Genomic DNA, 27,465 nt, shown 5'->3' on the forward strand with positions numbered 1-27,465 from the left:
CACACACACTTTGGGTTGAACAGCTGAATGTTTGTGATGCCCCATACCATTCAAGTAAGTGAGTTCATCCTGCAGTTCATCCTGACCTGATATTGTGATTACATAAATTGACAGATAGCAGCAGATTATCAGATTCAGGTTCTGTTTGTCCTGGAAGCCCCCTGGCTCCAGATGAGTGTTTGCTCCTTAGGCTGCTTAATGGTATTTGCACTTTAGTGCTTCCAGCGGGACTTTGAAGTGAGCTGCCCTTTGAATCATCCCGAGGACACCCATGGCCCTGAGCTGTGGGTAGACAGTTTCACTCCTGAATGCATCTTTTCCATTGGAATGCGCCTTTTGTGTGGCGCATGTTTGGATTTCTGTGGAGAGCAGCCAATTGGTGGGGAATAGGTTTGCTGTTTCTGGCGCTTGTAGTTTTCCACAGGACTATTCTGTGTTCTTCATGTGCCGGTCACATGAACTGGCAAAACTCCTGAAGCTGGTCTGCAACCGTCCTTTGGATGATGGACAATTACAAAGGCTTTTCCTCTTTGGCTGCTCTACCCTTTCCCCCACCATGACTTTGCGGGGGGAATTGTAACATTGGGAAGGGCTCAGTGGTGGAAGGAAGGCGTGCTTTGCAGGAGAAGGTGCCATACCAGGTTCAGTCCCCAGAAGGACTAGGAATGACCTCCCTCTAGAAAGCTACTGCTAGACATTGTAGACCAAGGGTGGGCAACATATGTCCTACAGACTGTTTGTAGCCCACACCCTGGAATAGACTGTACTGCACTAAAGGACCAATGGTCTGATTTTGCATAAGTCAGCTTCCTATGTCCATGTGGGTACAGACATCTCTTTCCAAGAAGAGGAGGAGAGATCATAAAAGCTAGTAGACAGAAATCCCTATAATGCTCAGTGTGACTTCGAGTAGACTAACATAAGACTGTTCTGTCTATAACTAAGGGCCAAATTAAATGTGATGTTAGTTGTGTGAATGCAATAAATGTTGTCCTTTTTTGTGGTATGTAAATTACAGCCATAGGGAAATCTGAGCCACCTTGGACCAAGGAGGTTTGGGTCCATTACACAGTAGCAGCAGCAGCAGCAGCAACGCCCCGTGCACATTAATTGTATTCATGTAATTAACACCACATCTAGTTTGGCCTTGTTGAATTTTATGTCCAAATATGTTCACATGACCTCTGGCGGTGGGCTCCAATTTGTGATGGTCCACAAAAAACAAGAAACCCAGAATATTGCTCCTGAGTATAACAAAGTTTCAGATTTAATAACCTCTCCTCTTTTCTCTACCGTTTTCTCTGATTCTAAATTTCTTTATCAACCAATGTTTCTATTTGCAGTTGAGGGTACAGGGCAATAAATTTAGTACTTAGGCAAATGAAAATCAAATTGGGTGGTAATAATGAGATCTTCAAATAATGGAAATCAATTTACCCAAGACATCTTTAATCCATTTCATTCTGATTATCATATACTGAGAGATATGACTGGAGGCAGATAATAGCTGCAGGAAGCCAAGTTCTTGTGTGCATAGGACATGGGATGTAATCATTTGCTGAAAATTAAACAGCAGCATGGATGATGCAGTGAGTAATAAAACCATCATAATCTAATACATAAACAATGACAAAGCCAAACTGTGGCTAAAAATAATAGTGATGACAAATAATAGAACTTTGTTCAGAAAGACAAGTGTTATGTTGCCCTGTTTAAAATGTGCATGCTGTCCACAAAACTAGACACGATGCTAAACTAGTCACTGGAAATTGCATCTCCCTCTCCCTCTCTCCCTCTCAATACCTCTGCAGGAAAGGGACGCAATCACATAGCGAGGGAAGTTGATCCCATCTTGCCATTTTGCTGTTCCAAGAAAAACTGACACACCCACATGAGTGGCTTTTTTGTTGTGGGAGGTAGCAAATAGCAGCCTGTGGGAGGCGGCAATTTTTTTATACAATCAGACCAGATTTTTGTTGGGAAAATGGCATAGAATGAAAGGGTTACACACTGCCCTCCCCACGTGCCATGGTCCCAATCCTAATCACAGGCCCTTGCAGCTATTTAGTGGATTTTAAAAGAAAGGGGGGTAGCCCTGTTGGAGCAGCATGTAAAGTGCTCTGACAATATTTTTTTTATATATAGAAGATGCCCAGTGATGACATTACCAATGATTTCACCTTTGCCCTTCATCCTGCTCTTGTGACATGGCTGTAGTCCTGCTTGTTAGCAGAACTCAGGCTACATGTCACTGACCTGAGGCTAAAGGGTTAACAAACACCTACAGGGTGGGAGGGGATTGCTACAATGCTTGTCTTGCTACTTCCTGTCTCCTCCCTCCTTCTTCCTTCTTTCATTCTGCTGTTTTACCCACCTGCATGGTGTGCTGACCACGATGGGGGAACCAAGCCATCCCATCGTAGGATATGTTAAATGTTGCTAAGTAAAGTTTTCTTTTAAACCACCTGGAGTGTTTCTATTGTCTGTACGTGTGGCTACTCACAGGGAGCTGATTAGGTCGACAACACTGCTGTGGTCATCTTTCTTCGCAACCAACTTAACAGATCTGTGCTAATTGATACATGCGGCGCTGTTATGCATGTGTGATATTCCTTTTTAACAAACGCTAAGGTTTGAAGGGAAGCATTCAAAACATAATTGCTCTTGGTGCAGCCAAGGTAATTGGCCCAGGGAACCATGACCACTTCAGTGAGCTGTGGTTGCAACATCCAAAAGCAAACATTCTTCAAATAACTGGGTCAGTGCTCCAGCCATTGTATGACTGCAGAACTTTCGTCAGTGTGACCTCAGATGGGCTGAAGCACAGGAGGCCTACGTAGGCTTCTCAAAGGAGAGCGTGGTTTGACATATACATATGTAATAAACGTCTGTTAACAACAAAGTGGGGATCACTGCAGTAGTTACAAAGACTCACATGAATGCTTGCTGAGGTGCTTAGAGATAGAATGTGAGTGATTTAGGAAAGGATTTAGGCAAGCAGCTTTCAGATAAGGTGCATAAGTTTTCTTTACAACTTACCTTCAAACAGATGAATCATGGCTTCAAGCCTGACTACATAAACAAGTTAATTCCTTTCCGTCATATGGCGTATTTCTTACATTTTAAGCCTGGCTACATCTCAGAAGCAGGGCCTTCCTAGACGAGGCCTTAGCGCACCTTCTGTCCCGGCTTCCCTGCTGTGCGTCCAGATGACGCACAGGGGAATCTGGAGACAGGCCGCGCTGAGGCCTCCTCCAACGCGCCATAAGCGAATTCGCTTATGGCGCGCCTTTTCCCCAGCTCCGGCCTCAGGCCGGAGCTGGGGAATGTCTAGGGATTTCCGCAGCTTTTCGCGGCTCCTCGCTTACTCGCAAGGAGCCACGAAAAGCCGCGGACCTGGCACAGCGCCTATAGTAGCGCTGTGCCCATCGGCGGGGGGGGAAGGCTGGGAGGGTGGGTGCCAGGGTGGGTGGCACGGGGGGAGGGCGGGTGCGATCGCGCGCCGCCCGGGCAATGCCTGGCATGGGGCGGCATTGCAATGCCACCCCATGCCAGGCATTGCCCGGGCTCGGGCGGCGCGCGGCGCGATCGCACCCGCCCTCCCCCCGTGCCACCCACCCTGGCACCCACCCTCCAGCCTTCGCCCCCCCACCCAGTAAAAAAAAACCCAAAAAAACCCACTTACCTCTCCGGAGTCTTCGGGCCGCACCCGGCCCCTTTAAAAAATTTTTTAAAATGGCGGACGCTGCAGGGACGCGACGTCCCTGCTCGTCGTGCGTCTAGTAGCCTGGGGGAGGCGCGCTAACTTCAGCGCACCTCGGCCCCGCCTCTAGCAAGGCCCTCAGAAAGCAACAATTCACAGTATCTTATCTCAGCAATGACAAATTGCAGAAAATGTGTTGAACTCAGGGATGGGCTATAACCAGATAGCTGGTGTTTTGTTTTCATTTTCTAAGTAAACTTTGTTCCGATTCATGGGCATAATAAAATCTGGTCATTCTTAGGTCTGACTGCATAAGTAAAGTGATGGAAATCAGGATTATTGCAGTGGTTTAGAATAGTGCTGGGCTGCAAGAAAGGCAAATGGCTGCAAGAAAGGCAAATGCTATTTTGGGCTGCATTAAAAGAAGTATAGCTTCCAAATCACGTGAGGTACTGGTTCCTCTCTATTCGGCCCTGGTTAGGCCTCATCTAGAGTATTGCATCCAGTTCTGGGCTCCACAATTCAAGAAGGACGCAGACAAGCTGGAGCGTGTTCAGAGGAGGACAACCAGGATGATCAGGGGTGTGGAAACAAAGCTCTATGAAGAGAGACTGAAAGAACTGGGCATGTTTAGCCTAGAGAAGAGAAGATGGAGGGGAGACATGATAGCACTCTTCAAATACTTAAAAGGTTGTCACACAGAGGAGGGCTGGGAGCTCTTCTTGATCCTCCCAGAGTGCAGGACACGGAATAATGGGCTCAAGTTAAAGGAAGCCAGATTCCAGCTGGACATCAGGAAAAAATTCCTGACTGTTAGAGCAGTACGACAATGGAATCAGTTACCTAGGGAGGTTGTGGGCTCTGCCACACTAGAGGCATTCAAGCTGGGCAACCATCTGTCAGGGATGCTTTAGGGTGGATTCCTGCATTGAGCAGGGGGTTGGACTCGATGGCCTTGTAGGCCCCTTCCAACTCTGCTATTCTATGATTCTATGATTCTATGAACATATTCAGCCTGTACATTTTGGGCATTATTCAGGGTAGGCAACCTTTTGGGACTATGGTCACACTTGGCAATTTGATAAACTGTTGTGGGAACCCCCACAAAACAGCTGCTGTGGGAGGTGTGGCAATGGACAAGTAACCTGCCCAAGAGACTGAATTCAAGGCCAAGGTCAGGCCTGAGCCCCAACACACCAAACAACTCCTTTGAACCCATAGTTTTCAAAACCAACAAAAACCTATTTCACATTGATCACAGCTACTGGTAAGAAAATGTGTTAATTTTAAAAGAAAAAGTGGGGTGGGGATGGGACGCCTTGGCAGGTGCCAAGAGAGGTGTCCGGGGGTGCGTTGGTGCACCTCATTGCCTATCCTTGGCTTAAAGGGTCCTATGGACTTAGCTTGGGGAAAGGACATGCCCAAGGGTGCATGTCCTCTGCAAAATCTGTCCCCATTTGGGTCACAGGATAAATGGAAGCAAGCCACCTGCCTCCCTTTCATGTGTTTGCCGGTTTCAACTGGATGTGGGATCACACCTGCATGCTGCTCTCTGCTCCTCGTGTTCACTAGCAGTATGAGGGTAGTGCACCTGCACAACCACCAGTCTCTTGTTTTGGTAGGGCCTTTGATCCCACATCAAAGGCTTAGGGAGACATGGCAATTGAAAAGAAAAACTCCAGCAAACAGATGGATAGATGTGTAGAAGAGATTAGATTTCAATTGTACATCGTTTGAATGTGTTTCTTGAGTAATGGAGCAAACTGAATGTGCTTCAGTATAGTAGCATGTGAAGTATTTGTTGAAGTATTTGCCACTTTTACAGATATGCATTGTTCTCAGTGACAAAAGTGTCACCCCTGATTCTGTTTCAGAGTCTGTAGAAGCTTCCTATGCAATATAATATACTAGTATACATCCTTCATTAGATAGTTCACAGTGCCCTGAGCTATATCCCTTAAAAGGTTGTCCCCAATGTACCATAAAGAAAATTTCCTTTCTGGATCCATTGGCAAACTATTAGAACCATAATTCAAGATGATTGCTTCCTAGTTTATATAGCATCAACAAAGGAAGTTTAACAGGAAGAAGTATTTGCCAGTATGAGTTTGTTTTTGTTCTGTTTTTGTTTTGTTTTTTGCACTGCCGTGACTTGTTTTGCAATGTCATTGCTATGACACCTGTGCTGATCCTGTTAGTCCATTTTGGATTGGCATGGATCACCATGGATATTAGCATTCCCCAAGATGCTTGTGAGGGCTGTTTCATACAGGCACCACAGGCACATCCACCTCTGAGAGAGTGCCATGCCACTAGGCTTCCAACAGAACCAGGAACCCATGAACGTACTCGGTGTATTGACGTCACGTCTGTATCACTTTGAAAAGGGCCCAGTGAAATTGTGCAAATCATGGTGGTGATGTGGACAGCACACACGTAGTGACATTGGTCCACAGAAAGAGTGTCTCCTTGCAATCCTGCCCTGGTCATTGTATGAGGCCACCTGCAATATGAACTGACCCATACATACCCTGATATCAGTGCCACCTGTGCACAAAATCCAGGCGTGTGCCAAGAGCAAGTACAGAAATGTTCTTGCTAGATGCTCCACATGTATGAAACTGGTTTACTCTGGAAGAGGGCCTCAGGCATCTGACATAGTACACTGCTGCCTATGAAAGCTCATAGCACGACAGACCAGTTATAGTCCCTGGGGTGCTACAGCAATCTTTTTGGCTGCCATAAATCCAAGTGCTCTTCAAAGTATTAATATTGCTCTCCCACCTGTTTGAGGATAGATTTTAGTATCTTGTATTAACAGGATGGAGATTTAGTGATTGGTAGATTTTGGAAGGGTTTTTTTACACCCCAGTTCTAAAATACATCATCAAAGTAAGTTCTTTTGAAACCTTTTACCTGCAGCTAAATGTGACTTTAGTTAAATTGTTTGTGTGTGCTTTTGTTTTCAATATCCAGGCTTTTGTGATTCACTAGGCTACACATAAATATGCAAATAAGTATTTTAATGACTGGGTTTTCAATGTCAGTATCTCAGAAAACTGGACTTCTCATCATTTGTCCTTAGAGGTTCTTTAAAAATAAATAAAAAATCTTTCTGCTTTCTCCTAGTATAACTTCTCATCACTACACCTATAATACCTGGGCATTAAGCTTCTTATTGAGAATGCCACAAACCTACTATATGGATAGCAGCAAAGTGAAATAAAATAGGCAGTGTATTTATATTTGGCAGAATGTGGCACTCAGATCAGATCACTAGGAGCTTTTTCAGCCAATAGTGGGCAGTATTCAATGGTGACCACCTGCGAGCAGCCAGACCTGCCAATTCACTTGAGCAAGTGATGCCCACTGCTTGTGCAATGGAGATGTAGTGCTTCCACAGGCAACCCAAAATGGTTCATTTTGTCCCTGATGCGTTTTGATATCTACATGGAACTGCTTGAAGAGATCCTCCAGGAATGGGGAATGGGTTTTCATCAGTATGTTGATGATACACATCTCCATATCGCCTTCTCATCACATTCTGTGGAGGCTATGGAGGTTCTGAATCAATGGTTTGGAGTCCTTTAATAGCCAGGTGAAGGTAAACAAACTGAAATTAAATCTACCAGCCCAAGGATAGGATGTCACATTATTCTAGTTGGGGTGAACTCCCCATGTTCCTAGCCTGAGACTGGGAGTACTCCTGGAGTTCTTCTAGGTGAAGAACTCATGGTTATTGCTAAGATTGTGCAGTTATTCTACCTTTTCTTCCTTAATACTTGTTTTTTACACTAAGAAAAGAGATGGGAGAAATAGTTGGGTAACACAGGAGGGCTACAAGTGGTAGACAATATCATCTGGACTCTAAACAGACTATGAGCATTTTCAGATGGGTGGTGGTGGGGAGCTTGGCTTCCTGCTTCTCTTCCTCAATAGGGCCAGGCAGGATCACACCGGGAAGAAAGAGGAAGCAAGCAGCAACCACATGGCCCATTCAGTGGGCATTATTATAGCGCAACCTCTCCTGCACACAGTAGGAAATAGTGCCAATTATTATTATAGCCAAGAAGAATTGGATTATCCGGGTCTTATTTGTAGCGGGAAAAACACAGAAGGAGCAGACATGCACAGGAGGATCGCTGCATCGTCAAAATGACTCACGAAGATCTGTGAGTGGCCAGTCACGAGCATGCTATAAAATGCTCATCTAAGGTTGCTCTATGTTTATTGACATTAGCTCCCATTAAAATCTATGGGACTTCACTTAGTCATGATTGATTTTTCACATTGATTTCAGTGGCACTCAAGTGCAACAAAGGCTACAACCCTCAGCATATGTAATAGGGATTTTAACAGGGCTCATGTCCAAGTAAGCATATTCAGAAGCATGCTTCACAACTTTTTGATAGTATGTCAAAAAATAGACGCCGCTAAAAAGACAGTGTTTTGTTTTAGCTCTCATCCTCTTCTCCATCCCCCATCTCAATATGTGGATGGTAGCATTGGCAGCTTAATTTACCCAAACAGAATTTATTTGCAGGGCAATGTTTTACATTTTAGCAAATGATCAAATTACATCCCCTTGCACATGTACACACGAAGAGCAGAATTTGAAGAAGAAGCAGGGTTCTACTTTGGGAAAAAGAGGGGTGGAAACCACAAGGTTGACAAATCACAGGGACCCACAACTAGTGCAATAGGAAGATGCTGTAGCAAATGGAAATGAGCAGGAACATTAATTTCTGAAACAAGGTAGGTCAGTGAAGCTTGAGCTGCACTGACCTATCCAGTTCTGGAAATGAGTGTTTGAGCTCATTTCCAGGATTGCTTTAGGAAGCACTAGTGTCCCATTGCACTAGCAGTGGGTCTCGCTGGAGCAATGGAAACAGCAAAAGCAGGGCAGAAGTCTTGGATTCTGCCCACCCTAAGTGAAGTCCTAGATTTCTACATTGTCTCATAAAAGCATCTCTGATTGTTACTGTCATGCAGTGAAGATCCTAAGCATGTTTGCTCAGAAGCAAGATTTACTTTGTCCATTCTCATTCCTTATTGTGTTTAGATTTAAAGCCTTGAGAAGAGATAACCAAGGCATCCAAATTATCCTGGAAATGTGACCTTTATACAAAATAACTGTTAAACTACTATGTTCTTCTATCTCTGTTACCAACTGCCATTGGAGAGAGGGTTGTAGTTACCATTGTACATGCAGCACAGTTATTGTGACACCAACATTGATCCTACTGACCTATTTGGTTCAGCAGGGATCTGCATAGAGATTATTATTGTTATTAATAGTAGTAATCATATTTCTTTCATTTCTATACTGCCCAATAGCTGAAGCTGTCTGAGCAGTTCACAAATTCAGTGAACTGCTCAGTTCACTGAACCCCCCATGTGGCTTGTAGGTATGTGTGTGCATAATATGCAGTAAAACCCGGGGGGGGGAGGTGTGAAGGATTATAGGTAGAAAGAGACCCCTGCCTGAGACTTTATGGGGCCATTAGTGCAGGCATTCACAACCTGGGACCCTCCAGACAATTTGGACTTCAACTGCCACCATTCCCAGCCAGCATGTTCAATGATTAGGGATACTCGGAACTGTAGTCTAAAATATCTGGAAGGCACCAGTTAGAGAAGGCTGCACCAGTGGTTAGAGTAGAAGACTGTAACTGCCCTAGATAAGCCAGTGGTCTGACTCAGCAGGAGACAGGTTCATATAATTTTCTCCAGGCACAGAGCTAATATTGAGATTGCCACACTGATCCATGTGGTAGATTTAGGCTTGCTTAATCACTGAAGATGCTGAAGTTCATGTTTATAGCTTTCTTTTCCCTTCATCCCAGAAAACTATTTTGCATAGAGTGCCAGCCTGGGAAAGCCCTTTGCTGACATGGGTTCTCACCTTCAGGTCCTCAGCTTGTCCAACAAAGGTATTACACCTATTTATTTCCAAGAACAGACACTCAAGTTTCCAAGAGCCTCCTTTGATCTGTCAGCCTTGGGTTTCTATGAAGGATGTTGGGTAGGTTTGGCAGGCCTGTGGAATAGTAAGTGACCATGCTTTAACACAACGGGAGTTTAAACCAGTGGAACATCATGATGCAGTGGAGGCTGGTGGCTCCGATTTCGGTGGGGCTGTGAAACCATTCTGGGTTTCAGTCAGAACCAGCCAGCACTCTAAAGGAGCTATCCAAAGTTCTGAGCCTATTTTGAGGTTAGGGTTCAGCACCTTGGATATCTTCTTTAGAGTTCTGGCTGGTTCTGGTTAACATCCAGAATGGGTGCACAGCCCCACCGAAATCGGAGCCACCAGCCTCCACTGGATCATGACGTGGCGGCGGCAGCAGCAGCAGCATTAGCCCCTGCCCTGGGAGTCCACGGCGGCCGCAGAGTAGTTCCGCCTCCTCCAGAAAGGAGCGTGAGCACGAGCGCCCCCTTGCCGCACAGGAGCCGAAGCCAGCCGGGGCCTCCTCCTCCTCCTCCTCGCCTGAGCGCCGAGTGTGGTGGGTGCGGAGGCGCGAGAGGAAAAGGGACGTCAAGAGGCTGCCGGCGGAGGCGGGAAAGCCCTCGCTGCGTATCTCTCGCCTTCCTCTTCGGAAGTGCCGAAGTGCTAGGAGGGGAGCGGGGGCGCCTGCCTGCCTGCTCCGGCCTCCCCCTCCGCTCGCCGGGCTGGGAGGAAGCGGCCGTCTCGAGCGCTTGCCTCTTTCCTCTGAAATGACACATGGTCGGGAGCCCAGCTGTCTCCCCCGGCGGCTAAAAAGGGAAGAAAGGGGAAGTCGCGTGGGCGGGAGGCGAGGGGGAAGCCGAGCGCCTCCGTCTTGCCGCCGCGGCCCAACGATCGCCTTCTAGCACCGCTTTGAAAGCCTTTGACGTAGCCACAGCACACCCACCGCAGGGCGTGTCCTTTCTCGCTGCCCGCGATCTCCAAAGGCCTTATGCCGGAGCACTAAGAGTCAAGTCAAGCCCCCACACCGCCACACACACACTTCCAGCTTAACAGATCTGGGGATCAGCAGCAGCTTGATTCCCCTACAGTGAACCGCTAAGCAGGAGTGGGCAACCTGGTGCCCTCCAGATGTTTTATACCTCAAATCTCATAGCCCCTGATCATTGTTCATGCTGGCAGGGGCTGATGGGAGTTGTAGTCCAAAACATCTTGTGGACACCACCATGCTACCTGCCTCTGCAACGAAACTGCCCCCCCCCCAATCTCAGCCTGCCCTGAACCTGCTCCTAATGGCCCCAATCTACAGACCACAATCTCTACAGTAGCCCTGTGGACTTTAAAGAAGCCACCCAGGCACTGAGGATCGCAGACTTCTTCACCCTTTGTATTTCCTTCCCCACTCTCCTGCCTGCCTGCCTTCCTCTCTCCTAAATTGTGTTTTGATTCAAGTCTTCCTAGAATCCTGTTGTTGCTGCATCAATTATAACAGACCTGCATTTCAAGTTGCCGCACTGGGTGCGCATGTGTGTGTATATAATAAGCAAGTGATGATTTCAGTAAATTTCAGGGTTATGTTGCAACAACGTGGCTAATGTTGAACTCTAGCTCTCTGGTATGTAAATCACCTTTAATACAAGGTTCATAAACTGAGCAGCCAGATCAGCTAGTTTCTTTATTTCATCGCCCGCCTCCTTTTAAGCTGACTGGGAGACGACAGCCAAAAGGAGACGTTTTGTTGGGAATTACAACAAACCAAAGGATTTGAAAGAACAGAGTTACGGAACTGCTCCTGGCTGTTTTGTTGGGATCTTAAGGAAGAGAGAGGGAGAGAGAGAGAGGAGCCTGTCATGAGAGGGAAAGAAGAAAAGTCTTCGCTGAAAGGTTGGTTAAATATTATTTTCATGGTAGGTTTTCGATTGAAGGTTCCTAAAGGGGGGCTTTTGCAACCATTTACAACTTCTGACATACTGAAGGAAGAGAGTGTTTGAATCTCTGGACCTGCGATGGACATAATTATATTATGTTCTGTTTAAATAGTTCTATCAGGTGTAGCAAGACAAGGATTGAAGCTCAATTGTTTTTGGTGTACTGGTTGATTAGTTCAGGGACAGTCACATCTGAAAGTAAACTCAGCGGAGGAGGAATTGGATGGACATAGGACAGGAGTCGTGCAAAGCACAAGTAGAATGTCTTAAAGAGAAGCAGTGTGTGCAAATCTATGGGAACGCTGCCGTAAACTCCACTGGTTATGTGGTTGCACGTAAAGGTTTTAAGTACAGGAGGTTTTGTCTAAAAGTAGAAGGAGCAGGAGATGGACAACAGCTGGATGGTTCAGTTTAAGAAAACTTCTTTGGCATGAGGAAGTACACACAAATCACCGAAATATGTGGGATGAGGGAAACATCCCTCTTCCCGATCTCTCAGGAAGCAATGAATGTGGTCTTTGCTTTCTAACCTAGGAAGCTGCCTTACACGGAGTTAGTTTAGCTCAGTATTGTCTACACTGACTGGCAGCAGCTCTCCAAGGTTTCAGACAAGAGTCTTTTCCAGATTTACAGGGGGATGGCAGGCATGGAACCCAGGATCTGCATGCAAAGCAGGTGCCCACCTGCCATCCCCACTTGGGCCAGTCCTTGTGAAGCAAGGGGACAGGACTGCCCTGGGCATTCCTTCTCTTTTAAAAGGTATGGGTATGGTAAATTGTAATTTTATTTGTTTATTACATTTTTATATTGCCCAATAGCCCTCTCTGGACGGTTCACAAAAGTTTAAACCATAAAATAAAACTGTTACAAAGCCAGAGTAAAAGGCAGCAGCAGTGCAAATCAACGGGAGGGGCTGTAGTTCAATGGTGGAGCTCATGCTTTGACTGCCCAGTGCCTCAGGTTCTATCGCTGATATCTCAAACTAAAAAGGACCAGGTAGCAGTTGACCAGACAGACCTTTGCCTCAGAGCCTGGATCAGCCTTCCCCAACGTGCTGTCCTCCATCTGTTTTGGACTACAACTCCCATCAGCCCCAGCGAACATTGCTAATGGTCAGGGGTGAAGAGTATGGCAGGTCAAATCATCTGTCAGCCTCTGCCGCTAGAGATGAGCTCTTAGGGGGCTTCCAGATGAAGCTTTTATTGCCTGTCTCCAACAAAGAATTTGAGGCGGGGTCCAGACGTCCTCGTCTTCCATTGGAACCTCCCACGTTTTTCCACGGCTTCTTCCCTGTCTTTTTTGTACCACAAAACTTGGCATTTCTAAAGCAGCTTCCTATGTCCATAAACGCTGAAAGTAACAGCGGGGGCTAATAACTACTATTCTACTATATTCTATGACATGGGCAGCCGCAGCCCGATGAGGCGGCCTACAAGGAGACTTTCAACGACGACGTATCTGCATGATCCATAAAGCAGCAGCACCGTCACCGTGAGAAGGGAATGAATGAACTCAGGAAGGAAAGGCGGTTCCGGGGCCAGCCAGGCTAGGCCGCCTTCACGGCGTTGGTCGCCTACGGCAGGGAAGGAGGAGCCGAAGCGGCGGGGGAGCATGCGCGCTGGGGAAAGGCCCCTGCCTTCGCCCTCGCGCGCTGTTGTTAATGTGCTTCCCGGGAGGTTGACGTTGGCGATGTCGGATCCAGGGAGCGGCGCTGCCCTGCCGGTTCTTGGCCTGGAAAAATACTCGACGGGAAAGGGCGGGAGGAGGCGATGTGTCCTGCAAAGCCACGGGGGAGCAAAGCGGTTGGAAAACTAGAACGTCTTCAATTCGGGGGAAGGGCTCGATTTCATAGTGGGGCAATCACGTATTAGGAGGGCTGTGAAGTTTTCAATGAGGTCTTCGTTTTCTCCAGCCCCGACTTCCAATAATAATAACAACAGCAGCAACAACAACATCTGGATAAAGCCAAAATGCGAGTTTGGCAATCTTGCATTCACAAAGTCATCTGGCGGAGCAGCGCTTCATTCAGCTGAGCAGTCTCTCCAACCCACCCACTCCTTCAACCTTAACTTGGACTTGCAGTAGGCTGAAGCTCCTCTTCCAAAGCTTGCTTTTTAAGTCGGGCGCCGCTGCCTGGCTGCTGAGTCCGTTTTGGGCAGCAGTGGACAGCAATCCCCCAAGGCGTCGGCCTCAGCTCCAGAGCTTGCAAAGAGCTGCTGCTGATACCTGTTACACAAATGTTCTCGTGGACGCGCGCGGAGACACACGTGGACGCGCGCCGGAGAAAATTGTATTGCGAAGACCCACAGGAAAGCGGAGGGGGCTGAGCTGGTGTGAAACAATAACAACAATCCCCCAAACAAGTCCAATAATCAGCAAATCCTCTGGAAGCTTTTTCGGCAATGCTGAGTCATCGGGGGACCTAAAGACAATGCTAGGAATGCATTCCACCGGGCAATTCGATGTCATCCCTTTCAGTACGTCTGTGTAACTCATCCCACTCACACTTGCCTCGGAGAAAGCCCCATTGAATTCAGTGGTGCTCCCACACACACATCCGCCCGAGCAAACACGTGTGCACACCTGTCCCGTTCATTGCACTTGTGTATGTGGAAAAGAGAAAAAGATAAGCGGGACAGGGGGAATCAGACTTCCCCAACCCGGCACTGTCCAGATGGTTTGGACTACAACTCCCATCATCCCCTGCTGCTGGATTGGGGAAGGATGGTGGTGGTGACTTTTGAAGGGAGACAAGAAGTCCGCCACATTATCTTTAAAAACTGTGTTAATAAGCATGCATGTTTATTTTGCAAACTCTTGATCAGACGTTCACTAACCTCCCCCGTTCCATGGTGCCTAAAGTTGAAGGAGGGGAGGTATGTATTGCTGGCTGGGCCTATTGAAACCATTTGTGTTGCGTTTTCAATTGGGTGGAATGTAGCACCTTTGGAATGTGGTGGACCACTAACAATCGGACCTGAAGGCAGCCTCATCCCCACCCCACCCCCCAGCCCGGCTGTCCTCAGAAACAATGTAGTCCCAGCGTAGCCTCCTCTCTCGGGCCATGGCTAGACCAGGCCTATATCCTGGGATTGTCCCGGGAACATCCCTGTTCATCCAAATGACATACAGGGGATCCCTGGAGCAGGCAGGGATGATCCCTCCATTTGCCTGGGATAATCCCTAGGTCTAGCTAAGGCCTCCATCTCTCTGTTGCCAATGCCATCGGTTGCGTGCCACCTGCGCTTCAGGTCACCTGTGGGCGGCCTCCCGGTCAACTCCATTCATAAACAAACCTCGCCTGTTCTGCAACGCTGCCGCTGTTGCAGTCAGAGAAAGAAAGAATGTGCCATTCGGGCACAGACTGTTCTTTAAAATGATTGTGCAACTTTTTTGAAAAAGAAGAATTGCAGACTCAGTGAACTTTTTTCCTATCTTTCCTTCCGTTGCTTTTGCAAGCATGGAGATTTCCATCACTACCTCCTTCTTCCATCAGAGGAGACTGCACTTCCAACCACCCTCATCCCCGCCCCCCTCCTACATACGTGGTTTGTTTTTTGTTTTTTTTTTTTGGTCTATTCTGGCCCAATCTTTCAAGAAGGCGTTTTCGGGAATATCCCAGGCAGCCAGTCAAGTCCGAAACCTTGCCGATCGCCTCCATGGGTCACTTGTTTGTTGAAGTGAGAAAGCCGGGACAGGAAATTTAGTTCCCCTGAGTCACTCTCCGCGGTTTCTTGACGGAAAGGCCATTCCTTATCAAACCTTCATCCCAGGCGACCGCGGCTGCTGTTGCTGCGGACCTAAAGATCTAGCGGCAGGGCGAGCCTTGCTCTCTCAGCTGGCCCCTTGAATTGAAGGGGTCTTCATATTTGTGGGGCGGGGCGGGCGGCGGTTTGCAGTCATAAAGTGACATCAGCAGTTCTGATACGGAGAAGGAGTTGCCGAGTCTGCAGGGAAGGAAAAGGGACTGTTGCTTCTGGCTGGGATTTTGGTAAGACACTCTGATGTGCAGGCAACTTTTTTCTTTTTAAAATGCCTCCCTCCCCCTTCCTTGTATTTAAGCTACTTGATGGCCTTCAGCCACACTGACAAGGACCTTCTCTCTGTCCCCACCCCCACCCCACGACTTTGATGAGTTTACACTTGCTTGGCAAATGCTTAATTCTCTTTCCTCCCCCCCCCCCCGTTCTCCGTCCCCAGACGCCTCCCTTCGGTCAAGGTTTCCTTTGAAGCTGTTTGTTTTCAGCCTTGAGGTGGTGCCAGCAAATGCAACCAATGGACAACTCCGCTCTCCCTCGACGCTCTTTTGCAATTAATAAATACCATCTGATAAGCAGGGATCGCTTTCTGACTCCCGCGGTTACTGTTTCGCTGTCTGAATGACATTTGCTTTGAGGTGATTGGGGTTTTTTTTAAAGGAAAAGACAGCGGGGAGCGAGAAGGAGTAAGAAGTCCGAAGACTCCCGAAGCAGTTGCGTCTGCTCTGAGAGTGCGATTCGTAAGCCACTTACTCCAGAGGAGTGCTGCTCACTGGAATCAGTCCCGTGGACTTCTCCCCAATTTGCGAAACGTTTCTGTAGGGGCCTGATTCTTTGCGTGTTTACCCAGTCATTGCCACCGAGGTTAATGAGATTTACTCAGGTTTACTGATTTAATTTGGGAAGGCCTCCAGACTAACTTTAAAAAGCAGGGCAGAGCTTACTGGCTAAACCGAAAGATACCCAGCCTACCTGGGATTCACCACTCCTGGGAAACCCTTTACCCTAATCCCCACTGTGTGAGAGTGGGAGGAGATTAGTTGTGGTTATTCACCGATTGGTAAAGCACTCCTAAGTATGCTCAAGGACACTTTTTATTACTTTATTCCATCACTACAATGGTACTTAAAGAACAGTTTCCAGAGCTAAGTAATGGTTAGACAAATATTCAGAAAGCATAGCTCTGTCAGTGATGATTAGCCATAATGGGTATGTTCAGGGGCTGTAGTCCTCAGATTGCTGGGAGGAAAACAAGAAAATATAGATCAATGTCCCAATCTGTTTCTTAGTGTCCCCGGGGGTCCCTCTTGTGCAAACAGTAACTGATCTTTTCTCTGATGCAAATGGTTTCCTGAATATTTGGTTTGAAATAAGGGATGGCCTATGAAGGACCTCTATGGGAATGTAAAAAGTGGGACAATGAGGAACTTCCTTTCCATAGAGTTTTGGCATTAAGGAATAAGCAGATGACATCTGCCAAGTCTAACCCACGGGCAGAAAATACCTGAGGCTCCAGGCACTGCTAGGCACTTAAGATTCTTGGCTCAGACCCACAGGACACAAATTTGCATACTATTTGTGTATGCTAATTTATATATATCTACATGCACACTTAGAAATAATTGCTAAGACTTATTTATATGTCAGAGTAGGTAAAGCCAGCCAATTCAGTTCTAATCCAAATCACCTCCATTAAAATAAATTCTTCCCTTAATTTTCACCTGGCTCCAGATAATCCCAAATCAGTAGTTCTTCTGCAATTACAATTAATCTGCAATGGTCCAGGGAGGGGGGGATGCATAAAGAGAGAGAGGCTGGTAGGTTTCCCCCCAAGAGGAATTCACACACACATACAGCAATGTATGCACCAAAGTGGAATTTCAAAGTGGGTGTTGCAGCATTTGGAGAGAGTTAATCCTTCCTTCCACAGCTGCTATTCCCTGTGAATATAACACAACAACAACCCACCTTCTCCTGACTCCAAGGACCCCCAGGTTCTCTGGGGAATATATGTGAGGGCTCAGCCCTAACAGCAGTGTTCCTATCCCGAAGTTAAGTCCTACAACAACAAACAGTGGAGGCTGGTGGCTCCGATTTCGGTGGGGCTGTGAATCCATTCTGGGTTTCAGCCAGAACTCTAAAGGAGCTATCCAAAGTGCTGGACCCGTTTAAACCTGGACAAACTAGCAACTGGCGTATGAGAGGCAGCAAAAGTCACAAACTGATTTCGGAATAAATTTCTTGGACCCGTGCATGTCTGGAACGAGGGAAATCCCAAGGTTGTACATTTTTTGTGGAATATTGGTTAGTCCTAATAAATACTGTTGCCCAACTGTTAGTTTGCCTCCCTCCCCCCGCCCCATGGAACAGCAGGGCTATGTTTATTATTGTTGTTGTTTATATATATCCTATTGGGGAGTTCGTGCTTTACATCCGTGACGTACTCAGTTGTTTAGGGCGATGTGAGGAGGAGGAATCCTGAGCGCCTGTTGGCGAGGCAGCACTGTTCTATTTCTCAAAATAGTGTAGTTTATAGGAGTGGAAGAGGGTGGGGAAGGATAAATAAATAGTTCCCCCTTTTTTATGCTTCCCTGGGGAGGGGACAGAGAGGAACGAAGAGTTATGTGCAATCCCGGTGCTGTGTTGCATTGTCTTTTCCTGACTGCTGCAGAGTTATTATCTCAATAGAGGCGGTAAAAAAAAGAAAAGAAAAAGGGCTGGGAGTCAAGCTCGCTCCTTCCTCTGAAGCGGCTTGCGCGTCTCCTTGTAACGTCAAGGCAAGACAGGGGAAGGCGAGGGGAAGGGCGGGCCGCGCGCTGCCCAGGGCCGGGCGCCAGCGCTGTGTGTCTCGAGGCAGTCCGGGGCGCCTGGAGCGGCGAGCGAGACTCTTCCTCATTGTTCCCATCGGGCTCCGCCCCTTCGTTCTCTCTTCCCTCCCCCTCCCGGCGGTGCTTATATAAACCCCTCCGGCGAACCACGGAGCTGCAGAACTGAGCTGACTCAAGAGAGGCTGGTCGTTGCCCTGCTTCGCTTGCGCGCCTTTGCCCCGCACGCTTCTCCGTGCTAACTGAACTAGCTGCCTTCTTGGCTTGATCCGCTCCATTCCTCCTTCCTCGGCTTGGATTATTGTTGTTGCTGTTGTTGTTGCTTCTACTCATTGACGCGCCATTGCCCACTGCTGCGATGACGGTCAAAGCTGAAGCGTCTGGATCGACGCTAACGTATTCCAAGATGAGAGGGATGGTGGCGATTCTCATTGGTGAGTTGAAAGGAGAAGGGCGGGGGGAAGGAAGGCGAGAGACGGCGGTGTGTACAATTTTCTAGGAGCCAGAGATGATTTTGTGTGGAATAATTTGTTTGTTTCAAGGCCGGGGTATGTGTGGAATAAATTCATTAAATAATGGGGAGAAAGAAAGAGGATGATTGGGGATTGATCGGTAACCGTCCTTTTTTTTTTTAATTGTGTTTTGCAGCTTTTATGAAACAGAGAAGAATGGGGCTGAACGACTTCATTCAAAAAATAGCCACCAACTCCTATGCATGCAAACAGTAAGTGTCTTTTGCTCTCCTAAAGACAGTGTCTGCAAAATGTAACTTCTTTCTGAAACTTCTAGAAACATAGTTAAAAAATTATATATAACCCCTTTCAGCCAGAGAGGGGCAATTGAAATGTATGTGTGTTGGTTTTTTTTTTACAAAAACAAGCAAAATATTTATAGTGTTATCCTAAGGAGGCTTACTCAGAAGTAAGTTCCACTGAGTTCAATGGGATTTGCTCCCTTGCAAGTATGCTTATGATTGCAACTTCAGTTGTGTTAAAATTGTGTACAGAGAATGGGTTGTAGCCAATAATAGTCTAGAGTAAGTCATTCATTTCAATGAGTCTACTCTAAGTAGAACTAAAGTTGGATACAACCCAAGACCCTTATGATGCCATTAAAGCTGCAGTTCTATATACACTTAACCTGGAAGTAAGTTTACTGAACTCAATGGGACAAAACTTCTAAGTAGATATGGGACTGTGCTGTAAGCATCCCTTTTGGCCTCCAACCAGAGATAGTTGAAGTATAATTTTCTGGGTGTAAACATGCCGGAGTTCTGAAAGGATTGTGTGCAGCTAAGTTTCACTCTTTGGCTGAGGAAAAATAAACAGGAGAATGGTGGCTGGTCTAGATTTCCTGATCCCTCAGCCCCTGACCTTTAATTACAGAGGAAACTTAAGTCTCTTTGCTCAGAAAGGGTTTGTTCCTGTCTCCTGTTTCATCTTAGCTCTGAAACATAATAAGCTGTTTTAGTTGCTTTTTGTAACCTACCAACCTGAAATTTCTCATGTAGTTGTGTTAGCATGCCCCCTTGTGGTGGGGGACTGTTGTGCTCTGTGCGTTGTGCAACTAGGCTCATTACATTACGTCTAATCTCTGCAGCCCTGAAGTTCAATCTATTCTGAAGATCTCTCAGCCTCAAGAGCCTGACCTTATGAATGCCAATCCTTCTCCTCCAGTAAGTAGCCTCTGTTCCTAGAGAAGAGTTTAATGTGTCAGTAATAGAATCGGGCTTTAAAAATAGTCTTTTTTCCATTAGCTATCAGGGCACATTGTAATGATGTAACTTGGAAAGGAGCATTTGTGTTTAGAGGAATTTATTTATTTATTTTAAAGGTTACTTTGTTTCATTTAAAGCAGGAAATGTGGCAAAATCTGCATGTTAACTTTACGAAGAATGTTATTCTTTGTTCCATCTGACCTATAAAGCATTTTTTTAAATGTATTTAAAACATTTTATACTGTCTTTTGGTAAATGCCACCAAGGTGGTCTTCAAGAAATAAAAACAATAGTATAAACATTACAACCAGCAATACAATTTAACACAATTTGCTGTGTTTCTTGAAGCCCCACCTCTCAAAACCCTTACTTTAAACGATTATGTTACTTAGGTGAATATACATAAAATAGTCTACCTCCAAATGTTTTAGTACAAATATTAAGGATTATTGTTCATTTTTGTTCACTGCAGCCCAGTCCATCCCAGCAAATTAACCTTGGGCCATCCTCTAACCCACATGCTAAACCATCAGACTTCCATTTCCTGAAGGTTATTGGAAAAGGCAGTTTTGGGAAGGTAAGCTATGCTTTCATTTGGCCCGTTTCCTTATTGCCTGTAGCGTTTAAGGTAAAACTCTAGTTTTTGAGAACCAGGTAGATTCTGAAGCCATTTCTTTCTTTTTTTTTTCCTTTCTTACTTTTTTAAAAAAGTTTTGGTGAAATTCATAGACTAGCAATGAGTATCACGCTATTTGGAACAACAGGATGAGCTTAGCAAGTGGGCGGTGAATGGAAGGCTGAAGGGGGAGCTAGGCTGTTATATGAAGGTTCAGGGCTGGATGTTCTTGGAAGGCAAGCTTTTGATTTTTAAAAGTTGTGTGGAAAAATGGGATTGGATTGTAGGAACTTGAAGGCCCGACTGTCCAATTCCTTGCCTTAAGGCAGTGCCCACCCATTTTGTTGATATACAGAGTCTTAACATTGCCAGCTTCTCCAGCTGTGCAGGGTAGCACTAAGCCCCCAACTTGGTGCCCTGCAGATGTTCCACTCTGGCTGGGAATGATTTGAGTTGCAGACCCACACCTCTGGAGGGTGCCAAGCTGGGCAAGGCCGCACTAAGAGTTGGCCCCATGATGGTAGGAAAGACGTAGCTGCTTTTAACAGTTGTAACGTAATCCCCTTGCCCCACACCTAAGCAATGGGTTGTTTTGGTTTCTTTCAGGTTCTTCTTGCAAGGCACAAGGCAGAAGAGCATTTCTATGCAGTGAAAGTACTCCAGAAAAAAGCAATCTTGAAAAAGAAGGAGGTAAATGGCAAATTATTCCCATTTTTTTTTTAAAAAAAAACAACCTCTGATAGAGAAAATAATGATAACTGGCCTACTGGTACGCTGCTGAATATTAACAGATGGCTTCCCTTACTCTTCCCCCCCCCCCCCCAGGAGAAACACATAATGTCAGAACGCAACGTCCTCTTGAAAAACGTGAAGCACCCTTTCCTGGTGGGACTACACTTTTCTTTCCAGACTGCCGATAAACTGTACTTCGTCCTAGACTACATCAACGGTGGAGAGGTGAGCAAAAAGAGCAGACAGAATCACAGTGGAGGTGTGGAGATGAGTTACCCTTGCTGAGAAGTACACGTCAGTCCTGCCATGTGTACAAAAGAGCACTGTGTTGTTTCCAAAGCAGGAGGAGTTACTCGATTTACTGTCTCCTGCCTGCCAGTCTCTAATTGCAGGAAATAGCCAGAGGATTACTAGGGCCATTTCCGACAATTATTCCCTCTAGCTATATATGTAGTGTTTAATTAAATGCATTGTTAAAAGACTTCTAGATCAGTAACAGGCTTCCCTCCCTCTCCCCCTCCTGTCTCTTGCAGTTGTTCTACCATCTCCAGAGGGAACGTTGCTTCCTGGAACCAAGAGCTCGTTTTTATGCTGCTGAAATAGCCAGTGCACTGGGTTACCTGCATTCTCTGAATATAGTTTATCGGTAAGTACTCGGTTTATGTGCACTCACAGTTTCTGTGAGAATTAGGCTGCAATGTGTAATAAAACTGCTGTTTCATAAATGGGAGGTTAGGAACCTTGTGAGCTGGGCTGCCAAGTTACTAACCTGTGGGGAATGAGATCAGTGTAGCACAACATTCTAAGGGCCATTTCACTTCTGGGTTATGGTTAAAACCAATGGGTGGTTCACACTTTTGCACATAGACTAAATTCTTGTGAGCTCCTTAGAGATATTTTTTTAGATATGGGAAGTAGCATATAAATCTATTCAATAAGAAAGAAATTGTCTTGGTAGGTGGCCTTAAAAAAATCTTGAGGATTCTTGGTCAAAGCAGTCTGTTTCAGGGGGGGAAACATTTTTTTTTAAAAAAATGTGTAAGTTCATTACTTAGAATAGAAATAGTAAGAATTGAGGCTGACTGGCTGACATTTGTGTTTTCCTTTCCTTTTGCCACAGGGACTTGAAGCCAGAGAACATTTTGCTTGATTCTCAGGGCCACATTGTCTTGACTGACTTTGGACTCTGCAAAGAGAACATAGAACACAATGGCACAACTTCCACATTTTGTGGCACTCCAGAGGTAGGTTTGTGTTCCACTTTTATCCATATGACAGTGATGTATGTGCCCAAAGTACACAGATGGGGCAAAAGGAGATTTTATGCTGCTTGGGTGAAGTAAACAGTCTTTGATTGATGAGCCCTGCTGACAAGCCAAAAAGAAAGAAAGAAAAGCAAGATCATATGACTGATTGGAATGTCTATAGAAATCAGCTCTGTGCATACAAATTGTACTCTAAAGACTGTTGGTGTGGTCGTCAATACAGATGTGCAGGCCTCCCCCCTTTCATTACATTGGTTCCTTTCAGTAGAGCATTTAAAGACTGTGGGGTCTGAGCATAGGCTTGGTGTTGTCATTGCCCTTAGCTTCTATTTTAATCTAATGTTTCCATTCCTCTTTTGTGTCCTCTTTCACAGTACCTTGCCCCCGAAGTCCTTCACAAGCAACCCTATGACCGTACTGTGGACTGGTGGTGCCTTGGTGCAGTTTTGTACGAGATGCTCTATGGACTGGTAAGTAAGAGGAGAGAACCACTGATGACATTGGCATGCCAATCTAGTGCTTCCCCGGCATAGTCAATATACCAGCACAGAGATGGGCCAAATCTTGGTTTCACTGAAAGTTCAACTGAAGTTTTTTTGTTTGTTGATTTCGGTGGATCCAATATTTTACATGGTGGGACTCTTGCTTCCAACAGTCCTACTCCTTAGTCTTTGTGACCTGATATAAAATATATTCATATAGTTGCATAAGAAATAGGGAGATGTAATATATCCTTCTTTGGCCATCATAGACTCTAACCTTCCCTGTGTGCCTTGCTTTTGGGAAGGCTACTACCCTGAAAGGCAGCCTAGAAGTATGAGTTTCTAATGTCCAGCTTATTTGACAATGATTCATACTCCTGATATTAAAGATCTCTGTTTTCTCCCCTCCTTACAGCCGCCATTCTATAGCAGGAACACGGCAGAAATGTATGACAACATCTTGAACAAGCCTCTGCAGCTGAAGCCAAATATTACCAACTCTGCTAGACACCTTTTGGAAGGCCTTTTGCAAAAGGACAGGACCAAGAGGCTGGGTGCAAAGGAAGACTTTGTAAGTATCCTACTGGGAGCTTGGGGGAGGAGGGGAACGAAGGAAGTTGGCAAGACGGCACCAGTCTTCTTCAATTACTCTTGTCTGAATTGATCCAATTTCTACTTCCTCAACAGATGGAGATTAAGAATCACATCTTCTTCTCCCCAATTAACTGGGATGATCTCATTAATAAGAAGATTACACCTCCTTTTAACCCAAATGTGGTAAGTATCTCCTAATTATAGGATGGGCAAGGAGGGTTTTTTCTATTTATACCAGGGGTGTCTGGAGGCTGAAGATAAAAATAATAACAGGCAGGTTGTAATATGCTTAATATATTGTAACCCTGAAGACGCAATCAAAGGTTCTTAAATGCTGTCTTCCATTTATCCATGGGGAGGAGGCATGCAAGTTGAAAGTGTAGCTTGCTCCAAATGCACCTTTCATGGCTAGTTCTGCATTTGAAGCTTATCAAAACAACTTTACCTTATATTTGATCTTTGAGGTGGGTCATCATTGTTCCCAGCTGGGGAACAGCCTGGTCCCAAACACATCTGATTAGAAACCCCCTTGAGTACAATTGGACTGACTCAAGTAGAAAACTTTTGTGGTCTAAAGCTGACCACAGTTGCCCTGTTGAGTCCAGTGGTACTTCAGGTTGGCAATTCTAGGAAAACTCCTATGCATGTTTATTCAGATGTACATTTCGCTGTATTCAGTGGGGCTTACTCTCTAGTAAAGGTGCTTTAGGATTTCAGTCCCAGAGTTTGAAGTAAATGTGCCTAAAGTTGAGCTATTGGTCTTTGACATCCAAGGCCTACATACATACACGTTGACCATCTCTGCTGTTGAATAAACATGGGCAAAACTGCCTTTTGGCAGTTGATGATCTGCAAATGAGAAATCTGTAGTAGTGATTGCCATTGGCATACCGCTCTATCCAGAATCGACCAGGGATAGATAACGTGTGTTCCCCCACCCCCTGCCTTCTGATTTTGCTGTAATGCAACTCCCTCCATTCCTGACCATTGGCTAAGGTGGTTAGGGCTGATGGGAGTTGGAGTCCAAGAATGTCTAGAGGGCCCCTGGTCCCCACCCTCAGCTTAGAACCTAGTCCTTGTTTGAAACTAGTTCAGGGGTGATACAGTGAAAAGGAGCATGAGAATGTGTTTTCTTTGTTTATTTTGGCACGAAGTGGTGAGGTTTTTAAAAACTAGTTTTATGATGGGTGCCATCAGGGTTGTCTCCAATGTTAGTCCTACTAGGAGTGGACCCATTGAAGTGGGTGGATATAATGTTGGATATAATCCCATGAGTCCTCCCACCTTCCCTCTAAAAACATATCTGAGCATTCTTCACTGTCCAGCATCAACAACAAAACCTCTCTTTGTTTCCTCACAGAGCGGCCCTAATGACCTGCGACACTTTGACCCTGAGTTTACAGAGGAACCTGTCCCAAACTCCATTGGCCAGGCATCCGACAGTATCCTCATCACTGCCAGCGTCAAGGAAGCGGCAGAAGCTTTCCTGGGCTTCTCCTATGCTCCTCCCATGGACTCTTTCTTGTGAATTCCTATTAGCGATTTCTTTCTATTTTTTTTTGGAGGCAGGGGGGAGAACGACCCTCCTCTTGGCCTTCTGGTCTGATGACTTATCAGTTGTCCAGTCATCTTGAAAGATAACATTTTGCACATTTTCCTACTGTGTGGCAGCTTTGCAGCCTTAATTTCAACTGTACTGTTGTTTGCTGTTAGCTTTTTTTGGGGTGGGATGGGGGGTTGTCGTCCGTTTGGAAGAGCACATTTTACTCCTTTTTAAACGAACCTGCAAACATTTCACTTCCAGTTCTTCCCACTCACGAAAGTGGTGCTATATCTCCTTTGGAGGTTTGAAAAAACGAAGGAAAAAAAACAGCGACTGCTGCCATAGACTGCCATAGATTGTAAGCATAAGAACAACATGCTGTGTATATTATTATTATTATTATTATTTGGAGAGAATGTTCTGAAAAGCCTAGTTTGAAGATGTTTCTGGATGTGATGAGGATTTTACGAAAACGTGCCTTTTTTCCTGATGAGATCTTGTGAGCTCCAGTGCTTTTCCTGTCACAGACTGTTTCTTGATTCACGCGCGCATGTGTGGGTTTGCTATGTGAACAATGGTATGAGTGTGGTATGCATAGTTTGCAGATGGACTTAGTTCAGAAGCATCCGTGTGACACTTGCAGGACTTTACAATGTGGGGCATTGTTTGTTCCTTCCATATTTGGAAGACCATAAATTAATACGTGTAGATAATGACTTTTAAAATATGTAAATCTATACAGTTAATAACTAAAGTTATCGAGATAGGCTTCAATGACTTGTTTCCCAAATGCTTGAAGAAAGTGTTGCTGCTATGGAAATACATATGTATATGTATATATATATAAAAAAATATAAATATTTCTATTTTTAGAAAGGGTTTCTATGGACCAAAATGCCCCAGCTGCAGTCTGTCAAAGCTGTTGGTTTATTTCACATTTTGTTCATCTGTAAAAAAAAAAAAAAAGGGCATTATTTATGGTTTGTAAAAAAAAAAAAAACATTGTTTGCATTCCTAGTTGTATGTATTTGTAAAATACCTGTACAGTTGGTTGCAATGCTAGATGTATATTTAAAAGAAAAAAAAACTTTAAAGGCTTATAATGTATACCACCATTGTAATGTACTTAACATAATATGTACCATTTTGTGACCAAACACATTGGTTTGCAGTAAAAACTTGGACAATATTTCTATAAACGTTGTCAGTTCTTCCTTTATAAATTCAAGGCTTTCCTCCTTACCATAATTTTTTCAGCATTTTCCTTCACTGTATATGTTAGAGACAAAAACAGCGCATTACCCTAGTAATTAAGACCACGTACATAGGGTTAGCAAAGGTTTTCACTCTTTGCTTAAAAGACTTGCCAATGAAAAATAATCCATTGCCTGCCCTAACTCCTAATGGTCCAGCTACTGAACATGTTTTATAACTTGGTAGAAAAAGCTCCCACCATGGAAATATCCTTTGGGCAAAATTTGTTGAAACTGCTCAACACCTTTACTTTCTTGATACTGCTATCTGATATTGCTGCTTCCCAGCTGCCTAATCAGATGCCACTAGACCATGAAAGCATTTGGGGTGGCGTTGATGTACCTGCCACATTTTGGCACATGTTGGAACAACCATAGAGTTCGGAGGTACCTTGGAGGTCATTACTTCTAGCTCCATCTAAGTACAGGATCTGTAGTGCAAGATGGCAACTACAGCATTCCCACCAAATGTCAACATGGCCTATGCCTAAACACATCCTGTGAAGGAGAATTCACCACTTCGTGAGGTAGTTTGTTCCACTGCCTAACCGCTCCTGCGATTGTGAAATTTCTCTTTTAAGGTTTAGCTGAAATCTCAGCAACTTCCACCCATTGGTTCTAGGTCTACCCTTTCAGGCAACAAAGAAGAAATCTACTCCCATCTTATGCATGACGCATTCAGCCCTTTAGTTCCAATTTTAGTATATGTGCTGCTGAAGCGAGCACACAGCCCTTCAGATATTTGAAGACCACTTTTTAGTGTTCTCTTTTCTAGGCTCAAGTTCAGCACTTTTGACTGCTCCTCATAAGACTTGGGTTTCTAGATCTTGACCATCTTGGTTATATGCTCCAGTTTGTAAATCTCCTTAAACTGGGTTGCCCACAACATGACACAGCACTCCAGAAGCAGTTTGACCAGACTACAGGAGTTCCATTTCAGCATTCCCCAAGCTGGTGCCCTCCAGATGCGCTGGACTACAACTCCCATAATGGCCAATGACCATGCTGGCTGGAGATTATGGGAATTGCAAGTCCACCACAACTAGTGGGTGGCATGTTGGGGAAAGCCAATCTAGAAATTCTTAGGTGCTATGCAGAAACT

The 27,465-nt window shown here is 45.4% G+C and overlaps 1 protein-coding gene across 4 annotated transcripts in view; it reads left to right on the top strand.

The window, feature by feature from the left end:
• The window catches only part of SGK1 (serum/glucocorticoid regulated kinase 1), an 85,718-nt gene extending 59,429 nt beyond the window's left edge, over positions 1 to 26,289 (top strand). Inside the window, exons 4-15 of one of the 4 annotated variants that reach the window (XM_063124650.1) lie at positions 10,720 to 10,747; positions 18,810 to 18,885; positions 19,761 to 19,836; positions 20,351 to 20,455; positions 21,101 to 21,184; positions 21,320 to 21,451; positions 21,760 to 21,872; positions 22,347 to 22,470; positions 22,866 to 22,961; positions 23,389 to 23,544; positions 23,661 to 23,750; positions 24,928 to 26,289. In XM_063124650.1, coding sequence (XP_062980720.1) covers positions 10,720 to 10,747; positions 18,810 to 18,885; positions 19,761 to 19,836; positions 20,351 to 20,455; positions 21,101 to 21,184; positions 21,320 to 21,451; positions 21,760 to 21,872; positions 22,347 to 22,470; positions 22,866 to 22,961; positions 23,389 to 23,544; positions 23,661 to 23,750; positions 24,928 to 25,095 — 1,248 coding nt within the window. In that variant the 3' untranslated portion in view covers positions 25,096 to 26,289. Of the gene's footprint in view, positions 1 to 10,719; positions 10,748 to 11,330; positions 11,535 to 15,348; positions 15,570 to 18,314; positions 18,596 to 18,809; positions 18,886 to 19,760; positions 19,837 to 20,350; positions 20,456 to 21,100; positions 21,185 to 21,319; positions 21,452 to 21,759; positions 21,873 to 22,346; positions 22,471 to 22,865; positions 22,962 to 23,388; positions 23,545 to 23,660; positions 23,751 to 24,927 lie in introns of those variants that run through there. The other 3 variants (XM_063124648.1, XM_063124649.1, XM_063124647.1) reach the window with 3 other exon arrangements.
• The last annotated feature ends 1,176 nt before the right edge of the window (positions 26,290 to 27,465 follow it).

The sequence above is a fragment of the Elgaria multicarinata genome, chromosome 4 (assembly GCF_023053635.1).
Source record: "Elgaria multicarinata webbii isolate HBS135686 ecotype San Diego chromosome 4, rElgMul1.1.pri, whole genome shotgun sequence".
NCBI lineage: Eukaryota > Metazoa > Chordata > Lepidosauria > Squamata > Anguidae > Elgaria > Elgaria multicarinata.